Below are 22,261 nucleotides of genomic sequence, written 5' to 3'. Positions count from 1 at the left end.
GTTTATGTCAGTAAGTACAATTAAGTGAAAGATGAACTATCTCCTTATTGAATGGTGGAATGGGCTACTCCTGTTTATGTACTTTGATACTTCTTCCAGTATCAACTTGTCTATTTACAAGCTCTCTGCATCCTCCTTACAGCTCACTTTTCCTCTAAACTTTGAATCATAAGTGCAATTCAATGCAATAAATAATAGTATTTCATCTCAGTTAGTGAAGGTTATAGATAATGATTTAGAACCAAATATTAGTGGTTTATGGTACCCTACTGAGATAGTCTCCCAATTCTTTACCTTATTTAACATCTTTTGTAATAGTCTGCCCTTATCTACCCTGATGTCAAAAACTACAAACTCCACTGGACTGAGAAAATTGACCAAACACACAAACTTGGAGGCTAGTATGACTAAAGAAAAACAAAATAACGTGTCCAAGTGAAGGACAAATGCTAAACTGAGGAATTTTATGCAGCTCAGATGACAGATCAGTCCAATAAATAGCTCTAGAACTATGGCTGATGCCATGTGATCCAAGCAAGGAATTTATGTAAACCCCTACCATCACCATTTTGCAGAAATTTAGGATGCACAGAGCTGTGGGAGGTGGAGGAGTGGTATTCTAGCTTTCCTCAAAGCATAGACATAAATACAAGATAGCTAGGTGATGAGTCTAAATAACATACAATCTTAGGACCATTGCATCTTCTCAAAGGCAGTAAGATTTAGTGAGGAGGACAGCAGGCATCACTGCTTGAATTCCTGAGTGAAATATACTAGACAACGTTGTCCCTTGAGCCCTCTGCTTTTTGATTTGGCATTAGAACCCTTAGCAATTGCTTTTCGAGAGTTTAAAGAGATTATTTTAAGGAGAGGTACTATGCATAAAGTGTCACTCTATGCTGATGACTTATTGCTTTACATATTTAATGTTACAACCTCTTTACCATTTGTGTTCTGTCTACTGACTAAATTTTATTCAGTTCTCAAGACATGAATTAAATTTACGTAAGAGTGAACTGTTTCCTTTAAACAATTTAATACCAACTGATATTACCCTTCCTTTTAAAATTTTAAGAAAACAATTTACGTATTTAGGAGTAACAATTATTAAGAATTATAAAGATTTATTTAAGGAAAATTTTTTAACTTTAATGAATTATGTTAAAAACTTTCTAACTGGTCGCCTCTCTCTTTATCACTGATCGGCCGAATTAATTCTATTAAAATGAATATCTTAACTAAATTTATATACCTTTTTCAAGCTGTGCCTGTTTTTATTCCTAGATTTTTTTTTTGACTCTTTGGATTCAATTCTTTCTTCCTATATATGGAAGAATTAAAAAAACGTCGAGTAAATAAAGTTCACCTTGAAAAGACCAAAAAGAATGGAGGCTTTGCCTTACCCAATTTTAGATTATATTATTGGACAGTTAATATACAAAATATTATGTTCTGGATATATTACATTAACCACGAGAATTGCCCTATATGGGTTTCTTTGGAAGTCAACTCTGTTATGAAATTCTCCATTATTTCTTTACTTGGATCCTCGCTTCCTTTATCTTTAAATAAACTAACTAACAATGTGGTGGTCAAACATACTTAGAGGATTTCGTTACAGTAGTGGTCACCAACCTTTTTAAGCCCAAGATCCACTATCTCAGCCTTAGTTCAAGGTGAGATCGACCCCAGAGCAGTTAATTACACGCATGTGCACCAGGGCAGAAAAGACCTGTAAAACTCCGCAACCCGGAAGTAGAAATAATGTATGAACACCAGGGATACCCACCCTTTTATGCACTGAGGACCGGTTTAATATTGACAATATTCTTGCCGACTGGGGGGGGGGGGGGGGGGGGGTGTGAGGAGGGTGTTAAACACGACGGGAATACAGCGATACTCGAAGCAGGTTCCTTATGTCCAGTCTATTCCGCAGCTTTCGCGGCTCTTGGCACTTAGCTTCTGTCCCGCTTGCTCACAAAACTCAAAGCATTTGTCTTTAAGTGATGGGCGCTTGGACTCAAGGTACCAAAGCAGTTTGGAGGGCTTCATTGCCTCGGGCAGCCTCCCGGCCCAAACTCCAGCCTCCCGCTCGCCCGCTGCCAGACACCTTGGCCAGGTGCAGTTGGTCGTGGGTCGGGTGAGAGGATAAGGTCAGGGCCAGAGGTCCCCATACTGGTGGGCGGTGGTCGCAATCCGAAGAGAGCGATTGAGTGAGCGAGGAGTGTAACAGGGAGCGGCCCCCCCCCCCCCCCCATAGGATCTATCGGCCGACAAGTTTGTTTCAGTAGATCGCAGCACGGTAGCTGCTCTGCTACTTACGAAACGCTGAGTCCGAATGGGGTCTGCAAATATAATAGCACCAGATTCCCCACGAACATTCCCTGTGTTAAACAGGTTCAGAGGCAGCGCTCCACGCCAGTATCAACGGCACTTCCCACCAGCTGCCCGAGACCAACCAGTGATCCCTGGCGCGAGGGTATCACTGCGTTTAGGCAACTGATGACCTCGCGTGGGTTCAAATTCAACAGAGGGCTGACAGGGAATGAGGAAAGGTGCAACTGACTCGTATTGTTTCCTCCCGGCCTGGTGGTTGGGGTCCACTGAAATACACTGTGTAGAGCGGGGGAGCTACACACATGCACACTGGGCAGAAAGAACGGAACTAAACTCCTGCAACCCAGAAACAATCTCTCAACAGTATTTGTGCATTTATTGTTCATTTTTTTCAAGATCTATTGGGAAAGTCTCAAAGATCGACTAGTCGATCGCGATCGACGGGTTGGTGACCACTAGGTTACAGTTTAGAAAACATTTTGGTTAATTGGGATTCTCCTTCTTGAGTCCCATCTTTTCTAATTGTTTTTTTTAAACCATCTTTAATTGACTTGTCTTTTAAAGAATGGGATAGATTGGGTATTGAACGATTTCAGGATTTGTTTGATGGAGGGAATCTCTCCTCTCTTGTGCAACTTTCAACGAAATTTAACCTTTCCAATATTCACTTTTTTCGAAACTTACAGATTAGAGATTTTTTAAGATCCCAACTACATGCATTTCCTACAAATCCAGACAAGAATATAATAGATACAATTTTTAATCTGAAACCCTTTGACAACGGTTCAATATCTTACATTTACAGTCTGCTGTTGGGACTGAAAAAGGCCTCTTTAGATAAAATTAAAGGAGACTGGGAAAAGGATTTACAGATTTTCATATCTGAAGAGAGCTGGAAGAGTATTTTAAATTCTTCATCATTATGTGCTCGTCATTCTTTATTACAATTCAATGTGATACATAGAGTTCATATGTCTAAAGACAAGCTCTCTCGTTTCTATGCAGATATGGAAAAGATTCTTAGAGATAGGATCTATGGGCATTTAGAGAATCATGGTCTGATCAGGGACAGTCAGCATGGCTTTGTGAAGGGCAGATCATGTCTAACAAGCCTGATAGCGTTCTTTGAGGAGGTGACCAGGCATATAGATGAGGGTAGTGCAGTGGATGTGATCTACATGGATTTTAGTAAGGCATTTGACAAGGTTCCACACGGTAGGCTTATTCAGAAAGTCAGAAGGCATGGAATCCAGGGAAGTTTGGCCAGGTGGATTCAGAATTGGCTTGCCTGCAGAAGGCAGAGGGTCATGGTGGAGGGAGTACATTCAGATTGGAGGGTTGTGACTAGTGGTGTCCCACAAGGATCTGTTCTGGGACCTCTACTTTTTGTGATTTTTATTAACGACCTGGATGAGGGGGTAGAAGGGTGGGCTGGCAAGTTTGCAGACGACACAAAGGTTGGTGGTGTTGTAGATAGTGTAGAGGATTGTCAAATACTGCAGAGAGACATTGATAGGCTGCAGAAGTGGGCTGAGAAGTGGCAGATGGAGTTCAACCCGGAGAAGTGTGAGATGGTACACTTTGGAAAGACAAACTCCAAGGCAGAGTACAAAGTAAATGACAGGATACTTGGTAGTGTGGAGGAGCAGAGGGATCTGGGGGTACATGTCCACAGATCCCTGAAAGTTGCCTCACAAGGTAGATAGGGTAGGTAAGAAAGCTTATGGGGTGTTAGCTTTCATAAGTCAAGGGATAGAGTTTAAGAGACGTGATGTAATGATGCAGCTCTATAAAACTCTAGTTAGGCCACACTTGGAGTACTGTGTCCAGTTCTGGTCGCCTCACTATAGGAAGGATGTGGAAGCATTGGAAAGGGTACAGAGGAGATTTACCAGGATGCTGCCTGGTTTAGACAGTATGGATTATGATCAGAGATTAAGGGAGCTAGGGCTTTACTCTTTGGAGAGAAGGAGGATGAGAGGAGACATGATAGAAGTGTACAAGATATTAAGAGGAATAGACAGAGTGGACAGACAGTGCCTCTTCCCCAGGGCACCACTGCTCAGAACAAGAGGACATGGCTTTAAGGTAAGGGGAGGGAAGTTCAAAGGGGATATTAGAGGAAGGTTTTTCACTCAGAGATTGGTTGGTGCGTGGAATGCACTGCCGGAGTCAGTGGTGGAGGCAGATACACTAGTGAAATTTAAGAGACTACTAGACAGGTATATGGAGGAATTTAAGGTGGAGGGTTATATGGGAGGCAGGGTTTGAGGGTCGGCACAACATTGTGGGCCGAAGGGCCTGTAATGTGCTGTACTATTCTATGTTCTATATTTCCCCCTACTGTGATAGATGCACTAATGGAGTGGCCACACTAATTCATGTGGTTTGGACATGTCCGAGCCTTGAAAATTTTTGGAAAGATGTATTTCAAACTTTTTCTGTACTTTTCAATGTTAGTTTTAAGCCCAACCCCTTGACTGCCATGTTTGGTATTGCTGAGGATAGCACTACAAAACTGAAGCCATCTAATTTGTGGGTATTGGCCTTTATGTCTCTTATTGCCAGGAAGGTGATCTTGCTCAAATTTAAGGAGGCTGCCCCGTCCACTCATGTTTAATGGCTATCTGAAATTATGTTGTGCCTTGATCTACAGAAGATTCGATGTTTGATTTTTGATTATAAACATGATTTTCTAATGTTATGGGGACCCTTTCTGAGTTATTTTCATAAACTTTGAACTGTTATTAAAGTATGGGTCTGAGCCTTTATTAATATATTATTAGATGGTAAGGTTTTTTTTTCTCATTTTTTTCACCAACCATTTTGGTAGTGGGGGTAGATTTTTTTTAATAAAATACAATTATTTTATTCCATTCCATTTCATAATTCAATCTTTTTTTCTACATAATTGATTTGGAATATAGGATACTGTGATCATATTACTGTGATTTAAATGTAATGTAATTTGTATTACTTGTATCCTTATGAATTTTTTATTCATGCAATTTATATATTAATAAAAATACTGAAAGAGAAATATACTGATCAAATGGTTTTGCATGACAAAATACTAATTGCAATTTTTTCAATGCTCTAGATTCAGCTTTGTTCTTTTTAACTGGATAATAAGCATTATTCATATTAAAGAGATGACAAAAAAAGAGAGGTAGTCAGTAGCTCAGTATCTCATTACCCAGCAATGAGCCAATTTTTCACTGATTGCCCAGTACTCACCTTTGACCTCAGGGACCTCAAAGACCTGCCAGAGCTCAACTTCTCCTTCTTCAAAAAGTCAGGGTTACTTTTTGATTTCATGATATCTGGAAGTGGCAGATTAAATAAAATAGAAAAACAAAGATAAATATTTGAAATCATTGCATTGTTGAAAGAAATCAATCTCGTAAAGTTAAGAGATCTGTTGAACTAAAGAATGACGCAACTAAACATTTTGAAAGAGATGCTGTGGGTCAAGATAGAAAATATGCACCAGGGAACTACGGCTGGAGCCCTGTTAAACACATAACTCCAATGAATCTCTGACAACTCAGGCACAACAAAATATGTGGTAAGAATATGAACGGAAAAATTGAGACGGCAATCTGTCCATTGAGTATGGTCTGTCATTTTTAATTAAAAGTGGCAGCTGCCTGTGGAATCCCAATTTGTAGTCTTCACATTATTTACTTACAAAGTGAATGTTGTTTCTTTTAAATAACTCTGCAAAGGGAATTAAATGTACCGAGTTTAGGTTGTGTGCAGTCATTATAGGAAACACTAGGCTTCCTCATTGACCTGTGTGCTATTCAAATAATACCTTTCTGAATTTTGAAATAAAGAAACTCCCATTTTTACCATAGCTAGTAACATCATGGTTTATTGTCTTCTCTCCCATTGCTTCAGTGGCAACCTTTAGTTGTTCTTTTAATCGGTTGACATCACAATCAGCTTTTGCTCGAACAATGCTCAACTCAGTGTAGATACCTTTATACTTATCTGTAGCATACTTCTTGTCCTTAAAGGAAGTGCAAACATACACCATTAAATTGGTTTAGTAAAGTAAGATAGAAAATTGTATAGAATACCTTCAGAAATAAAAATGATTATTTATCAAGGAAAATATCACTAACATTTTTACAGCATTCACTTTTTTAAGGAGTTATTTAAGCATTAATGACTGTAAGGGGCTGTGTTTGGAAATCAGAATACTGATAAAGGAATAATAAAGTTAGTAACATAGGAGTTACTGACTTCTGGCAGATTAGTTGTCATTGGCTAGAATTACATGACTGAATCAAAGATTACCATATCAAAAACATTTTAGCACAATCATAAACCAATTATCCTGTCTTTTCCCCACAATGAGCATAGCTCCCTCTTAGGACAGATTTCAGAATTCTATTTTACCATTTTCAACTCCTATCCCATTTTATCAAGTTTTTTAATAATTAAATTAGTAGTTACTTTTTTGAATGTAGCAATTTTGTTTAACAAGAAACACCACTTGTATTAATCTAATCTGCTTCTCATTGTTCTCATGTCTTTAAATCTCTGCCCCATCTATTCCATTTTTCATTTTGAACAGTTCATGTCTCCCGCTTGGTTTTATTTTCTGAGAAAGTGGTCCTAATTACTTTATATTTCTGCACACTTTAAACTTGATATGATTTCTGTTAATTTTGCATCGCATTAGGTCTTGTATAGTGATGATAACAAAATTTCAGATGTGACTTAACTATAGTTTTATATAAATACTGTAATTAATTAGTTATACATCTGTATTCACTTACCCTCAGTGCAGACTGTAGTTCATCCTTTAGAGAATTAATTTCCTGTTTCAGATACTGAATTTCAGATTCTTTGACCCGCAATAAAACCTGCAAATTTAATAAATTAGAAACCTTTTATACTTTTCCTAATGATAATTTATGAGGCACTCAGCAATTACTTGAGCAGACAGAAGGAAAGGAAATGTGCAAAAGAGTTTGTGTTATGATGTTAGAGTATGAAGTTTTTACCATTGTGACCAAATGTGAAAAGCAATTATTCAGTCTTCTGTCTTAGTTTAGAAAGAAGACCATCTAACTGAGGTTTTTGAAGAGATGACAGAGACAAAAACACATACAACTTCAACAGGCCAAAAGGAAATAGTATTTATTGCTTGCCCTTACCTCAAGTTCGTAGACATCTTTCCCCAGTGAGAGGAGTGAGCCAGCACCCTCATCCTTCTCCTCCCCAATAATCAACATTCTTAATCGTGCAAATTCTGCAGCCAGATGGTTATTTAGTTCCTGTAAAGCAAGTAAGAAACAAAAAGGAATACAGCTGCCATCTTTTATAGTATAGGGTAATTATTCTATATTTTATTTGTAACTTGTAAAAATCATGAAAATTTATTGGAGAATTAAATACTGTTATTGAGTTATGAAATATGGTTTCAGTCACTGGGTAGTACCCAAAAATAAGAATTCTGGATGGTTTTCGCTTTCCCTGGTTCTGGGGCACTGATATACTGTCCTTGCTGTCTATCAGTATGAATAGTGCTCTGTTTAGCACAGTTTCAAGCATTACCTGGTTGTGGGCATTTAGCTCTTGATTCTCACGCTGACACTGCTGAAGTGCCTGTCGTTCAGCCTCCAAAGCTTGAGCCAAGTGAGCATTTTCTAAACACTTATGAGAGTACTGTTCTGACAGAACTTGCAGCTCCCGTTGGATAGAACCCATTTCTTCTCTGTAAATTTGAGAAAAGAATAAGAAGTTCAATGTGAGGAAAGCTACATAAAAAATGAAAGCAGACAGATGTTTAAAAAGAATATATCCTAACATATCCAAGGGAGTCTCGCCGAAGGGCTTCAGCCTGGAACGTTAACTGTACTTTTTTCCATTGATGCTGCCTGGCCTGTTGAGTTCCTCCAACATTTTGTGTTTGTTGCTTGGATTTCCAGCACCTGCATGTTTTCTCTTGTCAGTAATATTTTTCAGTTTGGTCATTATGGACTAAAGAACCTTCATTTTACAGATATCAATATCAAGATTCATAAAATATCTTTTTTTACATCTGTTTTCCATCTTAAATGCTTCTGGGACTGTTAAAGCCTGCAATTTTAGTTTGGAGATTGTTTGAGTGATTCAGCCCTTTGCTGTCTCTGAGAAGATTCTGGGAAGTGAGGGCGTACTTGGACATCCTCAATATGAAGAAACTTTGAGACGGGGTGCGAGCTGATGTTCAACTCCATTTCACATTTAAAGTGTCCATTAATCAATGATTAAAGAGCCAAGGCAGATTGAGACATTGAGGCAAATGCAGAAGGCGAGCGAGAGTTTCAGTGCCGACTGCCTGCCTTTTGATCACTGCTGGAGAAAAAGTCTGTGAGCCTTTCATTGTGGCAGGCGAGTAGGCCTCACTGCTTCATGTGGTGTCTTTCTCTTTTAATGAATGTCAGCTATATCGTAGGATAGCATCGTGGTTCTGCGTTTATGGACTGAACTTTTTTCTGACTTAGGGTTTCTCTTAGGGTCTCTGTTTTCTTAATCACCTGTTCCCTTCTGTTTTGTTGTGCAAGGGGAGGGAGTTTTGGTATGATGTTCTGTTAGCTTTTGTGTGGGGAAGGGGTTGTTTTTTTTGGGGGGGTTGATGTTTCTGTTCCATTTTGTGCAGGGGAGGGGGTTTTGGGTGGGTTGGGTTGATGCCGTTCTTTGTTTTTTTTGGGGGGGGAGGGCCAGGGGTTTGATGTTTCTCTCATAAAGTTAAAGATGTTCATTTCAACATTTTAAGCAAGATTAGTGTATTATTTTTGTTTTGTACAATTTTAAAGTGATAAAAAGGAAAGAAGCACCGCACAAAAGTTTGGGCACCCCAAGAGATTTGAGATCTCAGATAACTTTTACCAAGGTCCGAGACCTTAATTAGCTTGTTAGGGCTTGTTAGCTTGTTCACAGTCATCATTAGGAAAGGCCAGGTGATGCAAATTTCAAAGCTTTGTAAATACCCTGACTCCTCAAACCTTGTCCCAACAATCAGCAGCCATGGGCTCCTCTAAGCAGCTGCCTAGAACTCTGAAAATTAAAATAAATGATGCCCACAGAGCAGGAGAAGGCTCTAAGAAGATAGCAAAGCGGTTTCCTCAGTTCGTAATGTAATTAAGAAATGGCAGTTAACAGGAATGGTGGAGGTCAAGTTGAGGTCTGGAAGACCAAGAAAACTTTGAGAGAACTGCTCGTAGGATTGCTAGAAAGGCAAATCAAAACTCCCATTTGACTGCAAAAGACCTTCAGGAAGATTTAGCAGACGCTGGAGTGGTGGTGCACTTTTCTACTGTGCAGTGACACCTGCAGAAATATGACCTTCATGGAAGAGTTGTCAGAAGAAAACCTTTCCTGCGTCCTCACCACAAAATTCAGCGTCAGAAGTTTGCAAAGGAACATCTAAACAAGCCTGATGCATTTTGGAAACAAGTCCTGTGGACTGATGAAGTTGAAATAGAACTTTTTGGCTGCAATGAGCAAAGGTATGTTTGGAGAAAAAAAGGTGCAGAATTTCATGAAAAGAACACCTCTTCAACTGTTAAGTATGGGTGTGGATCGATCATGCTTTGGGCTTGTGTTGCAGCCATGCTAGAGGGAAGAATGAATTCAATTAAATACCAGCAAATTCTGGAAGCAAACATCATACTGTCTATAAAAAAAAAAAAGCTGAAGGTGAAAAAAGGATGGCTTCTACAACAGGGTAATGATCCTAAACACACCTCAAAATCCACAATGGACTACCTCAAGAGGTGCAAGCTGAAGGTTTTGCCATGGCCCTCACAGTCCCTTGACCTAAACATCATCGAAAATCTGTGGATAAACCTCATACTGCATGCAAGACAGCCCAAGAATATCATAGAACTAGAAGCCTTTTGCAAGGAAGAATGAGCGAAAATCCCCCAAACAAGAATTGAAAGACTCTTAGCTGGCTACAGAAAGCATTTACAAGCTGTGATACTTGCTAAAGGTGGTGTTACTAAGTACTGACCATGTAGGGTGCCCGAACTTTTGCTTTGGGCCCTTTTCCTTTTTTGTTATTTTGGAACTCTAAAAGATGGAAATAAAAAAGTAATCTTGCTTAAAATATTAAGGAAATGTGTCATCTTTAACTTCATGCCTTTTGAAAATCAGGTCATCTTTTACTCGCTTAGCTATTTATAGTAACAGAAATTTTGAACAGGGGTGCCCAAACTTTTGCATGCCACTGTACATCGGGGTGAGAAACAGAGATACTTGTGTAACCAAAACTGGTAACTATTATTATACTGAATTGTATAGAATCAAGCATCAACTTTACTTCCCATATACTTTTATATGTATTAGGAATTGCTATGGTGTGTTGGCATGACATGCAACACAAAACACAATTTTCAACAATTCCAAAGAATGAAGGTTTACATATGTAACACCCTGGTTCCATCGACTGCGTATGTCTAGGGAAGACAATCTCCAGCCCCTGCCAAACGTGGAAGATTGAAGTGCAAGCCCCCCAAATTTTCCTGTTTGTGTGGATGCTGCATGATTTGTTACCGTTACAAATAAGTACCATGAAATAACACAGTACACCGCATACAATTAAAAGATCTAGCTTCATAATTCTTAATTTGACTAAAGGGTTAATAACGGAAAAACAAATGTTAAAAAAAAGAAAAGGGCCCAGTTTAATGAAACAGTCTAATATGCACAAGTTTGAGCTCACAGTTTCCCCGTCACCGATCCTCCTTCGATTTCCCGATCTTAGACACACTAGTGAAGTTTAAGAGACTACTAGACAGGTATATGGAGGAATTTAAGGTGGGGGGGTTTATATGGGAGGCAGGGTTTGAGGGTCGGCACAACATTGTGGGCTGAAGGGCCTGTAATGTGCTGTACTATTCTATGTTCTATGTTCCCCAGGCTTCGTCGAATCACGGCCCTACTCTGGGTCGACTCCTACGACCTCTTCTCTCTGAGGTCTCTTCCCCCCAACAAAGCCCAAGCCCAACCTTAGTGTCCCTCACCAGAGAAACCTACCCTAAATCTAGCCATCCTAATTGGATGGGATACAGCTCTCCTATCTCTTATCTTCAACAGTAACCAGTTATGACCTCGGCCCCCTCCTTTGTGAGAATCGCAAGAGCCCTAGTCAAGGGGGGGGTCAACTGACCCAAGAGAGGGAGACGTGCGGAAGACCAAGTTCTCCTGAGAAGCAGAATAAAGGCGACATTGACTATTGTCTTATGGAGACCACGTGAAAAGCCCTCGGGCAAAGTGGGCTGGTTGAGAGAGAGATCGCATCACCTGCAACCTGATTGACACCTGCGATCCCGTGAAGAAGTATAAAGGAGGGTCTGAGGGGGGGGAACCCTCAGACGCACCAAGGAGACACCAAGGAAGCACGATATCGATTCCCGTGGGAGCGGGAAGGCATTTTGAAGGAAGCCACGTGCATTAGATTCCAAATTTTGAATCTGTGGCTAGAACCAACAGAAGACCGCTTTTACCTAACAACGGGGAAGCCTGCTCCCCTGATTCCAAGGATTTGCTCTGTAAAGACAACGGGCAAGTGTTTATCCTTTCTCAACCATCTCTTTCTCTCCACAACGTGAAACCCCAGCGGTTCCCAACAGGGAAAAGCCTGCAGCCTTCTGAGTGACTCTTTATATTTCAATTGGACTCAGTATTACCCCCTAGACAACTATAGAGCTTATTTCTGATTGATTATTATTACACCGGTGTTTCAGATGGAGTTTTGACGATGTATATGATCTGAATGTTTTGTATTAACCATACGTTTGTGCCCCTTTTTGAATAAAACGTTTGAAAATAGTAGCATCCGACTCAGCTGATCCCGCTGTCTTTGCTGGTAAGTTACCTGGTTACGAGGTTACATAACAAGTGGGGTTCTCGTCCCGGATTTGAAACCAAAGGGGAGGGTCAGTGAATCGGGCTGTAAGTCCAAACTTAAATCTGGTTACGCAGGTAGCCAGACAGGAAACCAGCAAAGATGGATGTGGATGAATTTACGAGAAACCCGACGGTAGAGGCGCTAGGGAAGGCTACAAAATCAGACTTGGTAAATTTGGCACAGGCGTTAGACCTCACAGCGGTGAAGCCAGCAATGAAAAAACAGGAAGTGCGAAGGGTCATACAACAGTATTACGTAGGGAAGAAGGTGTTTGCAGCTGAGGAGTTGGAAAATATCCCCGAAAAGAGATTAGCGAGTGGGGAAGCTCAGTTAGAGTTGGAGAAAGCCAGGATGGACCATGAGCTTAAAGTAAGGCAGCTAGAAGCAGAAGCAGAAGAGAAAGAGAAACAAAGGAGCCATGAATTGGAGCTGGACAGGCGAAGGCAAGAGCGAAGAGCTCAAGGGGGAGAGAGAGAGGAGGGGGACGATTTAGCCGAAGGTAGGATTTGGGCAGCCAGGATGCCGACCCGCCGACCGGCGAGTACGGTCTCCCCGCCCCTAGAGTCCCAAAGCTATCGCGCATGCGCGGTCACTCGCAGCCTGTCGAGAAAAGCAGCTGAGAACCAGAGCAGTTTAAATCGGGCCAGTAGTGAATTGGCCAAGACGTTTTTACCGACCCTATACCACGAGGGTTCCGAGGGTGGTAAAACAGAAAGGAGTAAAGTGAAAGGGGGTAAGGGCGAGGAGATAGCCCCCCCCTTAGTGAAGAGAAAGGTCCTAGAGGTAGGAAATAAAGATGAGAAACGGATAAAGCTGTTAGAAGGTCCAGAGTTGGACATGGTTGATCTGTCTGGTTTGGCAAAATTGTTTGGAGAAGTTGAGAGTTCTAAAGGTGTTCCCGATGGTCCCGAGAGTGAAATGAGGGCAGTCTTAGAGAGGAAGGGTATCCTTGCTGTGGAGAAGTCAGCTGAAATGGCCGAGGAGGTTGTTTCAGCTCGCAGGGTTGCGCCTTCCCCAACGGGGGGCTGCCTAGAGAGTAGCTGGAAGGATCGGGGGACGTTAGAATTTGAAAAAGGTACGGGTGTTGAAAGCCTGGAAGAGGCCAATGTCCCGTTTGAGTGTGTCCAAGATGGGGATGCACGTGGTGCTGAACCTAGTCACGGAGCTCAGGAAAAAGCTGAGGTATTTGACTCAGCTGGACGAGACGGCCGTCCTTTTGGAGCAGATAGACTCGGTTCGGAAAAAAAAGGGTTAACCTTGGGAAGTGAGAGTTCCCAGGTGTTTGTGCTCGAAAGTGGGTTACAAGTTGGTGAGGTGAATATTATTATTGAAGGAAAAGGGAAATGTGTAGTTCCCAAATTGAATGAAGAAAATTTAAAGGCTGGACTGATATCAGAAGCAGCAACCAGGCTACAGAGACAATGGCTTGGTACCACAAAGCCTGTGAATCAATTACAGGTTGAGTTGGAAGGTAAAGGGGCCCCACACGCTATTGTTATTCCAGAGTGTGGTGTGAAAAGGCAGAATTTGAAATGCTGTTTGAACAAAGAGTTTAAACTGAAAACTAATAGCCTGAAGGGTCCTGAAGAGGAAACTAACAACTTGCATAAAATTAAAGAATTGGGTGGAAATTCGGAAGATGGTCTAAGTTTGGAACACATTGTTGATAAAATAACTCCTATGAAAGGAGCGGGCGAAAGCCTATTTCGCCAGGGTGCCCAAGATCACCACGAGGGAATTAACCGGAAAAGAGGCAAGGGTTAATGGGGACGCCATTTTTAAATAGCAGAAGCCGGTTTTAAGGGATTTTGACAAAGTATGTGAATAATAAAGACAACACCCATGGAAGCTTGACTGTTAAGTTTGAAAGTAACATAAAAATTAGTATTTTGCATGAACTTTTGTAGTACACACGTAAGCTAAGATCACACCTCCTTAGTTATGTTGCTGAAGAAAGCAAATAAATAAGGTGGTTATTGAGCTGAAGTTTGATGCTACCAGACTTTAGTATGGCACGTGAGGTTAAGGTATTAAAGAAAGGGGCACTGTACTTGTTACCTGTTTAGATACTGACTTGAATGTATAACAGTAGTACTCTGTGAAGAGAAAAGCTTGTGTAGTATGTAGATTCAAAAAAAAAGTCCTGTACCAACCTGTTTTTAACCGCTGGTAAAAAACCTGCTATGGGGGGAGGTGTTATGACCTCGGCCCCCTCCTTTGTGAGAATCGCAAGAGCCCTAGTCAAGGGGGGGTCAAATGACCCAAGAGAGGGAGACGTGCGGAAGACCACGTTCTCCTGAGAAGCAGAATAAAGGCGACATTGACTATTGTCTCATGGAGACCACGTGAAAAGCCCTCGGGCAAAGTGGGCTGGTTGAGAGAGAGATCGCATCACCTGCAACCTGATTGACACCTGCGATCCCGTGAAGAAGTATAAAGGAGGGTCTGAGGGGGGGGAACCCTCAGACGCACCAAGGAGACACCAAGGAAGCACGATACCGATTCCCGTGGGAGCGGGAAGGCATTTTGAAGGAAGCCACGTGCGTTAGATTCCAAATTTTGAATCTGTGGCTAGAACCAACAGAAGACCGCTTTTACCTAACAACGGGGAAGCCTGCTCCCCTGATTCCAAGGATTTGCTCTGTAAAGACAACGGGCAAGTGTTTATCCTTTCTCAACCATCTCTTTCTCTCCACAACGTGAAACCCCAGCGGTTCCCAACAGGGAAAAGCCTGCAGCCTTCTGAATGACTCTTTATATTTCAATTGGACTCAGTATTACCCCCTAGACAACTATAGAGCTTATTTCTGATTGATTATTATTACACCGGTGTTTTAGATGGAGTTTTGACGATGTATATGATCTGAATGTTTTGTATTAACCATATGTTTGTGCCCCTTTTTGAATAAAACGTTTGAAAATAGTAGCATCCGACTCAGCTGATCCCGCTATCTTTGCTGGTAAGTTACCTGGTTACGAGGTTACGTAACAAACCCAAACAAGCAGTATACACAGAACAAAACAGCATAACAGAGAGAAAAAAAAAATGAACCAGCTGATCCATACCAGGGCATTACACATAAAAATAAGTTAGCAGTTAAAGTACAGATATGGAATAAAATGCACATAAATACAATACTTAAATATCAGCATGTATTTAGAATATAAACAGCATTATTAAAAGTATTTTTAAGTGTCTACAGAGCTGTGCAGTGATTGAGGTAATAAAGTGTGGGGGGAGGAGGGGGCTAACTGGAATGACTGCATGGGGGAAGAACCTTTTAAGATGGCATAAACTTTTTGTTTGATTAGCTTTCTCATGCTTTCCAGAAAGAAGCTTTTGGAAAAGGCAGTTTGCAGGTTTAGTAGTTTCCACAGTGATTTTTCCCGTCTGCTCTTCATGGGCTTCTTAAGCAAGTGGAGCAACAAATATGTTATACAAATCAAGCTTAGAGGTATACAGTATTTTGCTATCAACTTCTGAATGCTGTTCTGAAGGAGTACTTACTTGTGCTGTCTGCCTAGAGCGTCTATATCTGCATTCATACTACTGATCTGTGACCGATGGGTTTTCTCTAACTCTCGCTGCAGCTCCTCTCTGTGGGCATTCTTCATGGCTTCAATAGCTACAAAGAAACAGGAGACAGCAAAGAATGGCTCAACAACACCAGCCTCTAATACACAGTTACTTTTAGCTCAGTAAATCTGACAAAAGATTGGGTACAGTGAAAACAGAGTAGTTGACAAAAGCATGGTCAAAATGATAAGAACGTAAGAACATAAGAAATAGGAGCAGGAATAGGCCATCCGGCCCATCGAGTCTGCCCCGCCATTCAATAAGATCATGGATGATCTGTCCATAAACTCAGCTCCACCTACCTGCCTTATCTCCATAACCCTTAATTCCCTCACTATGTAAAAACCTACCTGTTTCTTAAATATATTTAGTCAGGAAGCCTCAACTGCCACCCTGGGCAGAGAATTACTCAGATTCACCACTCTCTGGGAAAAACAGTTTCTCCTCATCTCCGTCCTAAATCTTCTCCCCTGAATCTTGAGGCAATGTCCCCTAGTTCTAGTCTCACCTACCAATGGAAACAACTTTCCTACTTCTATCTTATCTATCCCTTTCAAAATTCTGTATGTTTCTATAAGATCCCCTCTCATTCTTCTGAACTGCAGAGAGTATAGTCCCAGGCAACTCAATCTCTCCTCACAGGTTAACCCCTTCATACCTGGAATCAACCTGGTGAACCTCCTCTGCACTGCGTCTGAAGCCAGTATATCTTCCTCAAGCATGGAGACCAGAACTGCACACAGTACTCCAGCTGCGGTCTCACCAGCATCCTGTATAGTTGCAGCATGACCTCCCTGCTCTTGAATTCAATCCCTCTAGCAATGAAGGCCAACATTCCATTTGCCTTCTTAATAACTTGTTGTACCTGCAAGCCAACCTTTTGCGATTCATGAATAAGCACTCCCAAGTCCCTCTGCAAAACAGCATGCTGCAATCTTTCACCATTTAAGTAATACTCTACTCTTCTATTATTCCTTCCAAACTGGATGATCTCGCATTTACCAACGTTGTATTCCATCTGCCAGACCTTGGCCCACTCACTTAACCTATCTATATCCCTCTACAGACTTTCCACATCCTCTGTACAATTTGCTTTTCCACTCAGTTTAGGTCATCAGCAAATTTTGCTATGCTACACTCAGTCCCCTCTTCCAAATCATCAGTGTAAATGGTAAACAGCTGTGGGCCCAGCACTGACCCCTGCGGCACCCCACTCACCACTGACTGCCAACTGGAGAAACACCCATTTATACCAACTCCCTGCCTTCTATCGATTAACCAATCCACTATCCATGCCAATACACTTCCTCCGACTCCATGCATCCGTATAGGTCTCCTGTGTGGCATCTTACTGGAACACCTTCTGGAAATCCAAGTATATGACATCCACCTGTTCCCCTCTATCCACTGCACTCATTATGTCCTCACAGAACTTCAAAAAGTTTGTCAAACAGAACCCACCCTTTCTGAATCCATGCTGTGTCTGTCTAATGGAACCATGCCTTTCTAAATGTTTCGATAAGTTATAAGGAAATGATTAGAAGAAAAAAAACAGCAAAACTTAGTAAGGTAATGCAAGCAAGTAGCTAGCTAAAGTACAAGTAACTCTAGCAGAGCAATTAAAATGGCCTGAGCTAAAGCAGTACAAATACTTTGAAGGGGTGTACAGTTGGAAGATATTGTAGCTCAGCAAAACCATAAAAACAGGATCTGAACATTAAACACATCATTGATGGGTGACTGGGAACTGGTCCAAAGAAAAAGTTGCATATTTGTGATTATGTGGGTTTCCTCCTGGTGCTCCTTTTTCCTCCCACATCCCAAAGAAATGCTGTGTGGTTAGTTGATTACCTCTTAATGTAGTTAAGTGACAAAAGAATAAAAAAGGAAAACTGGTGAGCGTTTGGGGGAAAATAATTTGCAGGCCTGCAGAATAAGATATGGGATAATTGTTTTGCTGGTAGCAAAAACTCAACATGACGAATAGCCTCCTTCTGTTTCATAATAAATATGGTAGTATATATGTAAGATATAGAATTTACATGGATATGCGATTGGAATGTTGGTATTTATCACCTATAAACCAAAAAATAGAAAAATTTGATTCAGCTTCTGACAATCACCAAGGAAATGTTGAGACGGATGGGATACAACCATCATATAGTTACACCAAAAAAAAATCCTGAATTTGGGATCAGTTATTAATTTAAAAAGTTCAGATCCTGATACAAATACAAATTAATTTATATATAAACTGTTTCTACCAGCTACAGTTGCAGCAGTTTCCTCAGCCAGTAGGCGATCTTTCTCCTGCTCTAGTTTCTCCAGTTCACGCTGGTGTTGCTTTTGTAGTTCATCAATCACCTTCTGATGTGATTCTTCCATTGCTGTGAAACCACGTTCACAGGTTGCCTGCAGGGATGGATACAAATTTATTTACATTGCATTCCATCATCTTATGGGGAATTATCATCAATAAAGACCCATCAATAACAAATGTTTGTCCTAATCTCAAATTTAACTTTTGTAAGGGCAATCCTAATGGCTGCCTGATACTTTGGTCCTTTTGATACACAGGTTCCACAATAATTTCAAATTTGGTGAACTTGACTACCATGTTCCATAGCTAGAAAGAGATATGGACAGATTATAGAACATAGAATAGTACAGCATAGGCCTTCAGCCAACAATACAAGTGTCCCCCATTTTTCGAACGTTTGCTTTACGTCAACTCGCTGTTACAAAAGACCTACATTTGTTACCTGCTTTCACTAACAGAAGGTGTTTTCACTGTTACAAAAAAAGGCAGCACGCCGAGCAGCCACACTCCTCCCCCGGAACTGCATTCTAGCTGGCATTGCTTAAACACGTGCCTGTGAGCATGTGCTTTATGTCAATTTGTTTTGTGCATCTGTTTGCAAGATGAGTTCTAAGATATCAGAAAAACCTAAAAGAGCGCGTAAGGGTGTTACACTTAGCGTAAAACTAGACATAATAAAGCATTTCGATCGTGGTGAACAAAGTAAGGACATAGTGAGTTTGACTAAGGGTTTGTGGAAGTTGATGAAGATGATGTTGAAGAGGTTTTGGCATCCCATGACCAAGAACTGAGAGATGAAGAGCTGATGAAGAGGAAAGGGTAACAATTGAAACCGAACGCAGTAGCAAATGGCCCAAAAGTGAAGATGTCTAGGAACTGAACGGGAAGCAATTGCGTGAGATTTTTGCTGCGATTGACAATGCTGCAATGATTGCAGAAAAGTATGACTTTAATTTTGAAAGAGTACGTAGGTTTAGGGCATATTTGCAGGATGGTTTGAGTGCTTACAAAGAACTGTATGATAGAAAAATGCGCGAGGCTAAGCAGTCAAGCATACTGTTGTTTTTCAAGCCTTCCACATCAGCCACAGCAGACGACGGAACTCGACCTTCGACATTGAGGCAGGCAGACATAGAAGAAGGTGACCCGCCTGCCCTGATGGAAACAGACGACGATGAGATGACACCCCAGTGTACCACCACCCCAACCTCCGACGACTCAGCCTAACGTACCATCATCAGTGTGCTCACTGTCTTCCCAATTCCGGTAACTGAAACTACACTGGGTGTACATTATTTCTGCTTTATATAGGCTGTGTATTTTTATGTGTTATTTGGTAGCTTCATAGCTTAAAGGTTACTGGAAAGAGTGCTTCTGCCGGGAGCGCTTGTGCCGTGTGTTTTTGCTGTGAGTGCTGCCAAGAGCGCTTGCGTGAGATTTTCACTGCGGTGGACAGTGCTGCAATAATTGTAGAAAAGTATTCCTACATTATATAGGCTGTGTATGTATCAGATCATTCCTGCTTTTCCTATATATTACTGTTATTTTAGGTTTTATGTTTTATTTGGCATGATTTGGTAGGTTATTTTTTGGGTCTGTGAACGCTCACAAATTTTTCCCATATAAATAAATGGTAATTCCTTCTTCACTTTACGACATTCCGGCTTACGAACCGTTTCATAGGAACGCTCTACCTCCGAATAGCAGGGGGAAACCTTTATCGCGCTGACCTTTTTAAACCTACTCCAAGATCAATCTAATGCTTCCCTTATGTATAGCTCTCCATTTTTCTTTTAAGCATGGCCTAAGAGTCTTTCAAATGCCCCTAATGTATCTGTCTCTGTCACTAGCCCTGAGTGCATCTTTCACACACATTATTATCTATTTAAACCTACCTCTGACATCCCTTTATACTTTCCTCCATTCAACTTAAAACCATGCCTTCTCATATGGGAAAAGAGTGCTTGTTGTCCACTCTATCAATACCTCTTATCGTCTTATAACACATCTATTAATTCGCCTCTCATTCTCTGCTCCAAATAAAAAAAAAGCTCTAGCTTACTCAACCTTTTCCAAAAGCCACGTTTTCTAATCCAGGCAGCATCCTAGTAAATTTCCTCTTAACCTCACTCAAAGCTTTACTAACTTCATATAACGTAGCCACCAGAACTGAACACAATATCCCAAATATGTTCTAACCAGGGTTTTATAGACTTGTAACATTGCTCTGCAGCTCTTGAATTCTATCCTCTGAGAAATGAAGACCCATAAACCATATGCCTTTTTAACTATCTTATCAAATTGCCTAGCAACTTGAGGGATCCTTGGATTTGGACTCCATATATTTAATTTTTCACATATTGACTGGGACTCCCATACTGTAAAAGGGCTAGGTGGAATAGAGTTTGTCAAACGTATTTGAAAGTTTTTTTAATCAGTACATAAAAGTCCAAATGAGAGAGCGGACAATACTTGATCTGCTATTAGGGCAGGTGACAGAAGTTTGTATAGGGGAACATTTTGCATCTAGTTTCAAACAAAATATGCAGAAAGATAAGTCTGGTCCATGGGCTGAGATTCTAAATTGGAGAAAAGCCAATTTTGATGGTATCAGAAAGGATCTGGTAAGTGGATTGGGACAGGCTGTTTTCTGGCAAAGGTGTACTTGGTGAGTGGGAGGCCTTCAAAAGTTAAATTTTGGGAGTACAAAGCTTTCATGTGCCTATCAAAATAAAAGTTAAAGATAACACGTGTAGGGAACCTTGGTTTTCAAGCGATATTACGGCCCTGGTTAAAAAAAAATGAGGTGCATTGCAAATAGGAACAAATGAAGTACTTATGGAGTATAAAAAATACAAGAGAACACTTAAGGTTGCCCTAGCAGACAAGGTGAAGAAGAATCCTAAGGGATTCTACAAATACGTTAAAGAGTAAAAGGATTGCAATGGACAAAATTGGCTCTCTGGAAGACCAGAATGGCAGCCCATGTGTGGGGCCAAAAGAGATGGGAAGACCTTAAATGCATTTTTGCATCTGCATTTACTCAGGAGATGGACACAGAGACTATTGAGGCATGGCAAAGCAGCATCAATTTATGGACTCTATACAGATTACAGAGGAGTAAGTGTTTGCAATCTTGAGGCAAATTAGGGTGGTTAAGTTCCCAGGGCCAGACAAGGTGTTCCTTTGGACTCTGCAGAAAGCACATGCAGAAATTGTTGGGGCCCTAGCAGAGATAAACCATACTTAGTGATAGGTGAGGTGCCAAGAGAATTGGAGGATAGACAATGCTGTTCTGTTGTTTAAGAAAGGCTATAAAAATAAACCAGGAAATTATAGGCTGATGAGCCTGATATGTGTAGTGGGAAAATTATTGGAAGGTATTCTAAGGGGCCAGATATATGGACTGATTAAGGATAGTCAGCATGGCTTTGTTAAGTCATGTCTAACCAATCTTACAGAGTTTTTTGAGGAGTAGAGTTTTTTTGATGTTATCTACATAGACTTTAAGAAGAACATCCAGTCTTTAAGAAAGGAGGAAGGCAGCAAAAAGGAAATTATAGACCAGTTAGCCTGACCTCAGTGGTTGGGAAGATGCTGGAATCAATTGTTAAGGATGAGGTTATAGAGTACTTGGTTACACAGGACAAGATAGGACAAAGTCAGCATTGTTTCCTTAAAGGAAATTCTTGCCTGATGAACTTGTTGGAATTCTTTGAGATTATAAGTAGGATAGGTAAAGGGGATGCAGTGGATGTTGCATATTTGGACTTTCAGAAGGCTTTTGACAAGGCTCTCTGGCACTGAGCTTGGTTCTGTGGTGCAGAAGGGAAAGAGGAAGATGAGGAATGCGGTAGTCATAGGAGATTCCATAGTGAGGGGAACGGACAGCCCGACAGAGATACCTGCATGGTGTGTTGCCTCCCAGGTGCCAGGGTACGGGATGTCTCAGATCAGGTGCAGAGAATTCTGAAGGGAGAGGGTGAACAGCCAGAAGACTTGGCACACGTTGGTACCAATGACACAGGTAGAAAAAGGGAAGAGAGAATTCAGGGAGTTAGGTGGGAAGTTGAAAGGCAGGACCTCTAGGGTAGTAATCTCAGGACTGCTGCCT

At 41.1% G+C, this 22,261-nt stretch overlaps 1 protein-coding gene across 8 annotated transcripts in view; it reads right to left on the bottom strand.

The window, feature by feature from the left end:
• Positions 1 to 22,261, bottom strand: part of LOC140735685 (myosin phosphatase Rho-interacting protein-like) — a 307,455-nt gene that overhangs the window by 31,660 nt on the left and 253,534 nt on the right. For all 8 annotated transcript variants that reach the window (XM_073061042.1, XM_073061038.1, XM_073061039.1 and 5 more), the window contains 7 exons: positions 18,092 to 18,239; positions 15,759 to 15,876; positions 7,909 to 8,068; positions 7,509 to 7,628; positions 7,128 to 7,214; positions 6,193 to 6,352; positions 5,575 to 5,660 (listed from right to left, as the gene is read on the bottom strand). In XM_073061042.1, the coding sequence (XP_072917143.1) occupies positions 5,575 to 5,660; positions 6,193 to 6,352; positions 7,128 to 7,214; positions 7,509 to 7,628; positions 7,909 to 8,068; positions 15,759 to 15,876; positions 18,092 to 18,239 (879 nt within the window). The remainder of the gene's footprint in view (positions 1 to 5,574; positions 5,661 to 6,192; positions 6,353 to 7,127; positions 7,215 to 7,508; positions 7,629 to 7,908; positions 8,069 to 15,758; positions 15,877 to 18,091; positions 18,240 to 22,261) is intronic.

This window comes from Hemitrygon akajei, chromosome 11 (assembly GCF_048418815.1).
Source record: "Hemitrygon akajei chromosome 11, sHemAka1.3, whole genome shotgun sequence".
NCBI lineage: Eukaryota > Metazoa > Chordata > Chondrichthyes > Myliobatiformes > Dasyatidae > Hemitrygon > Hemitrygon akajei.
This window is presented reverse-complemented; position numbering and strand designations above follow the sequence as displayed.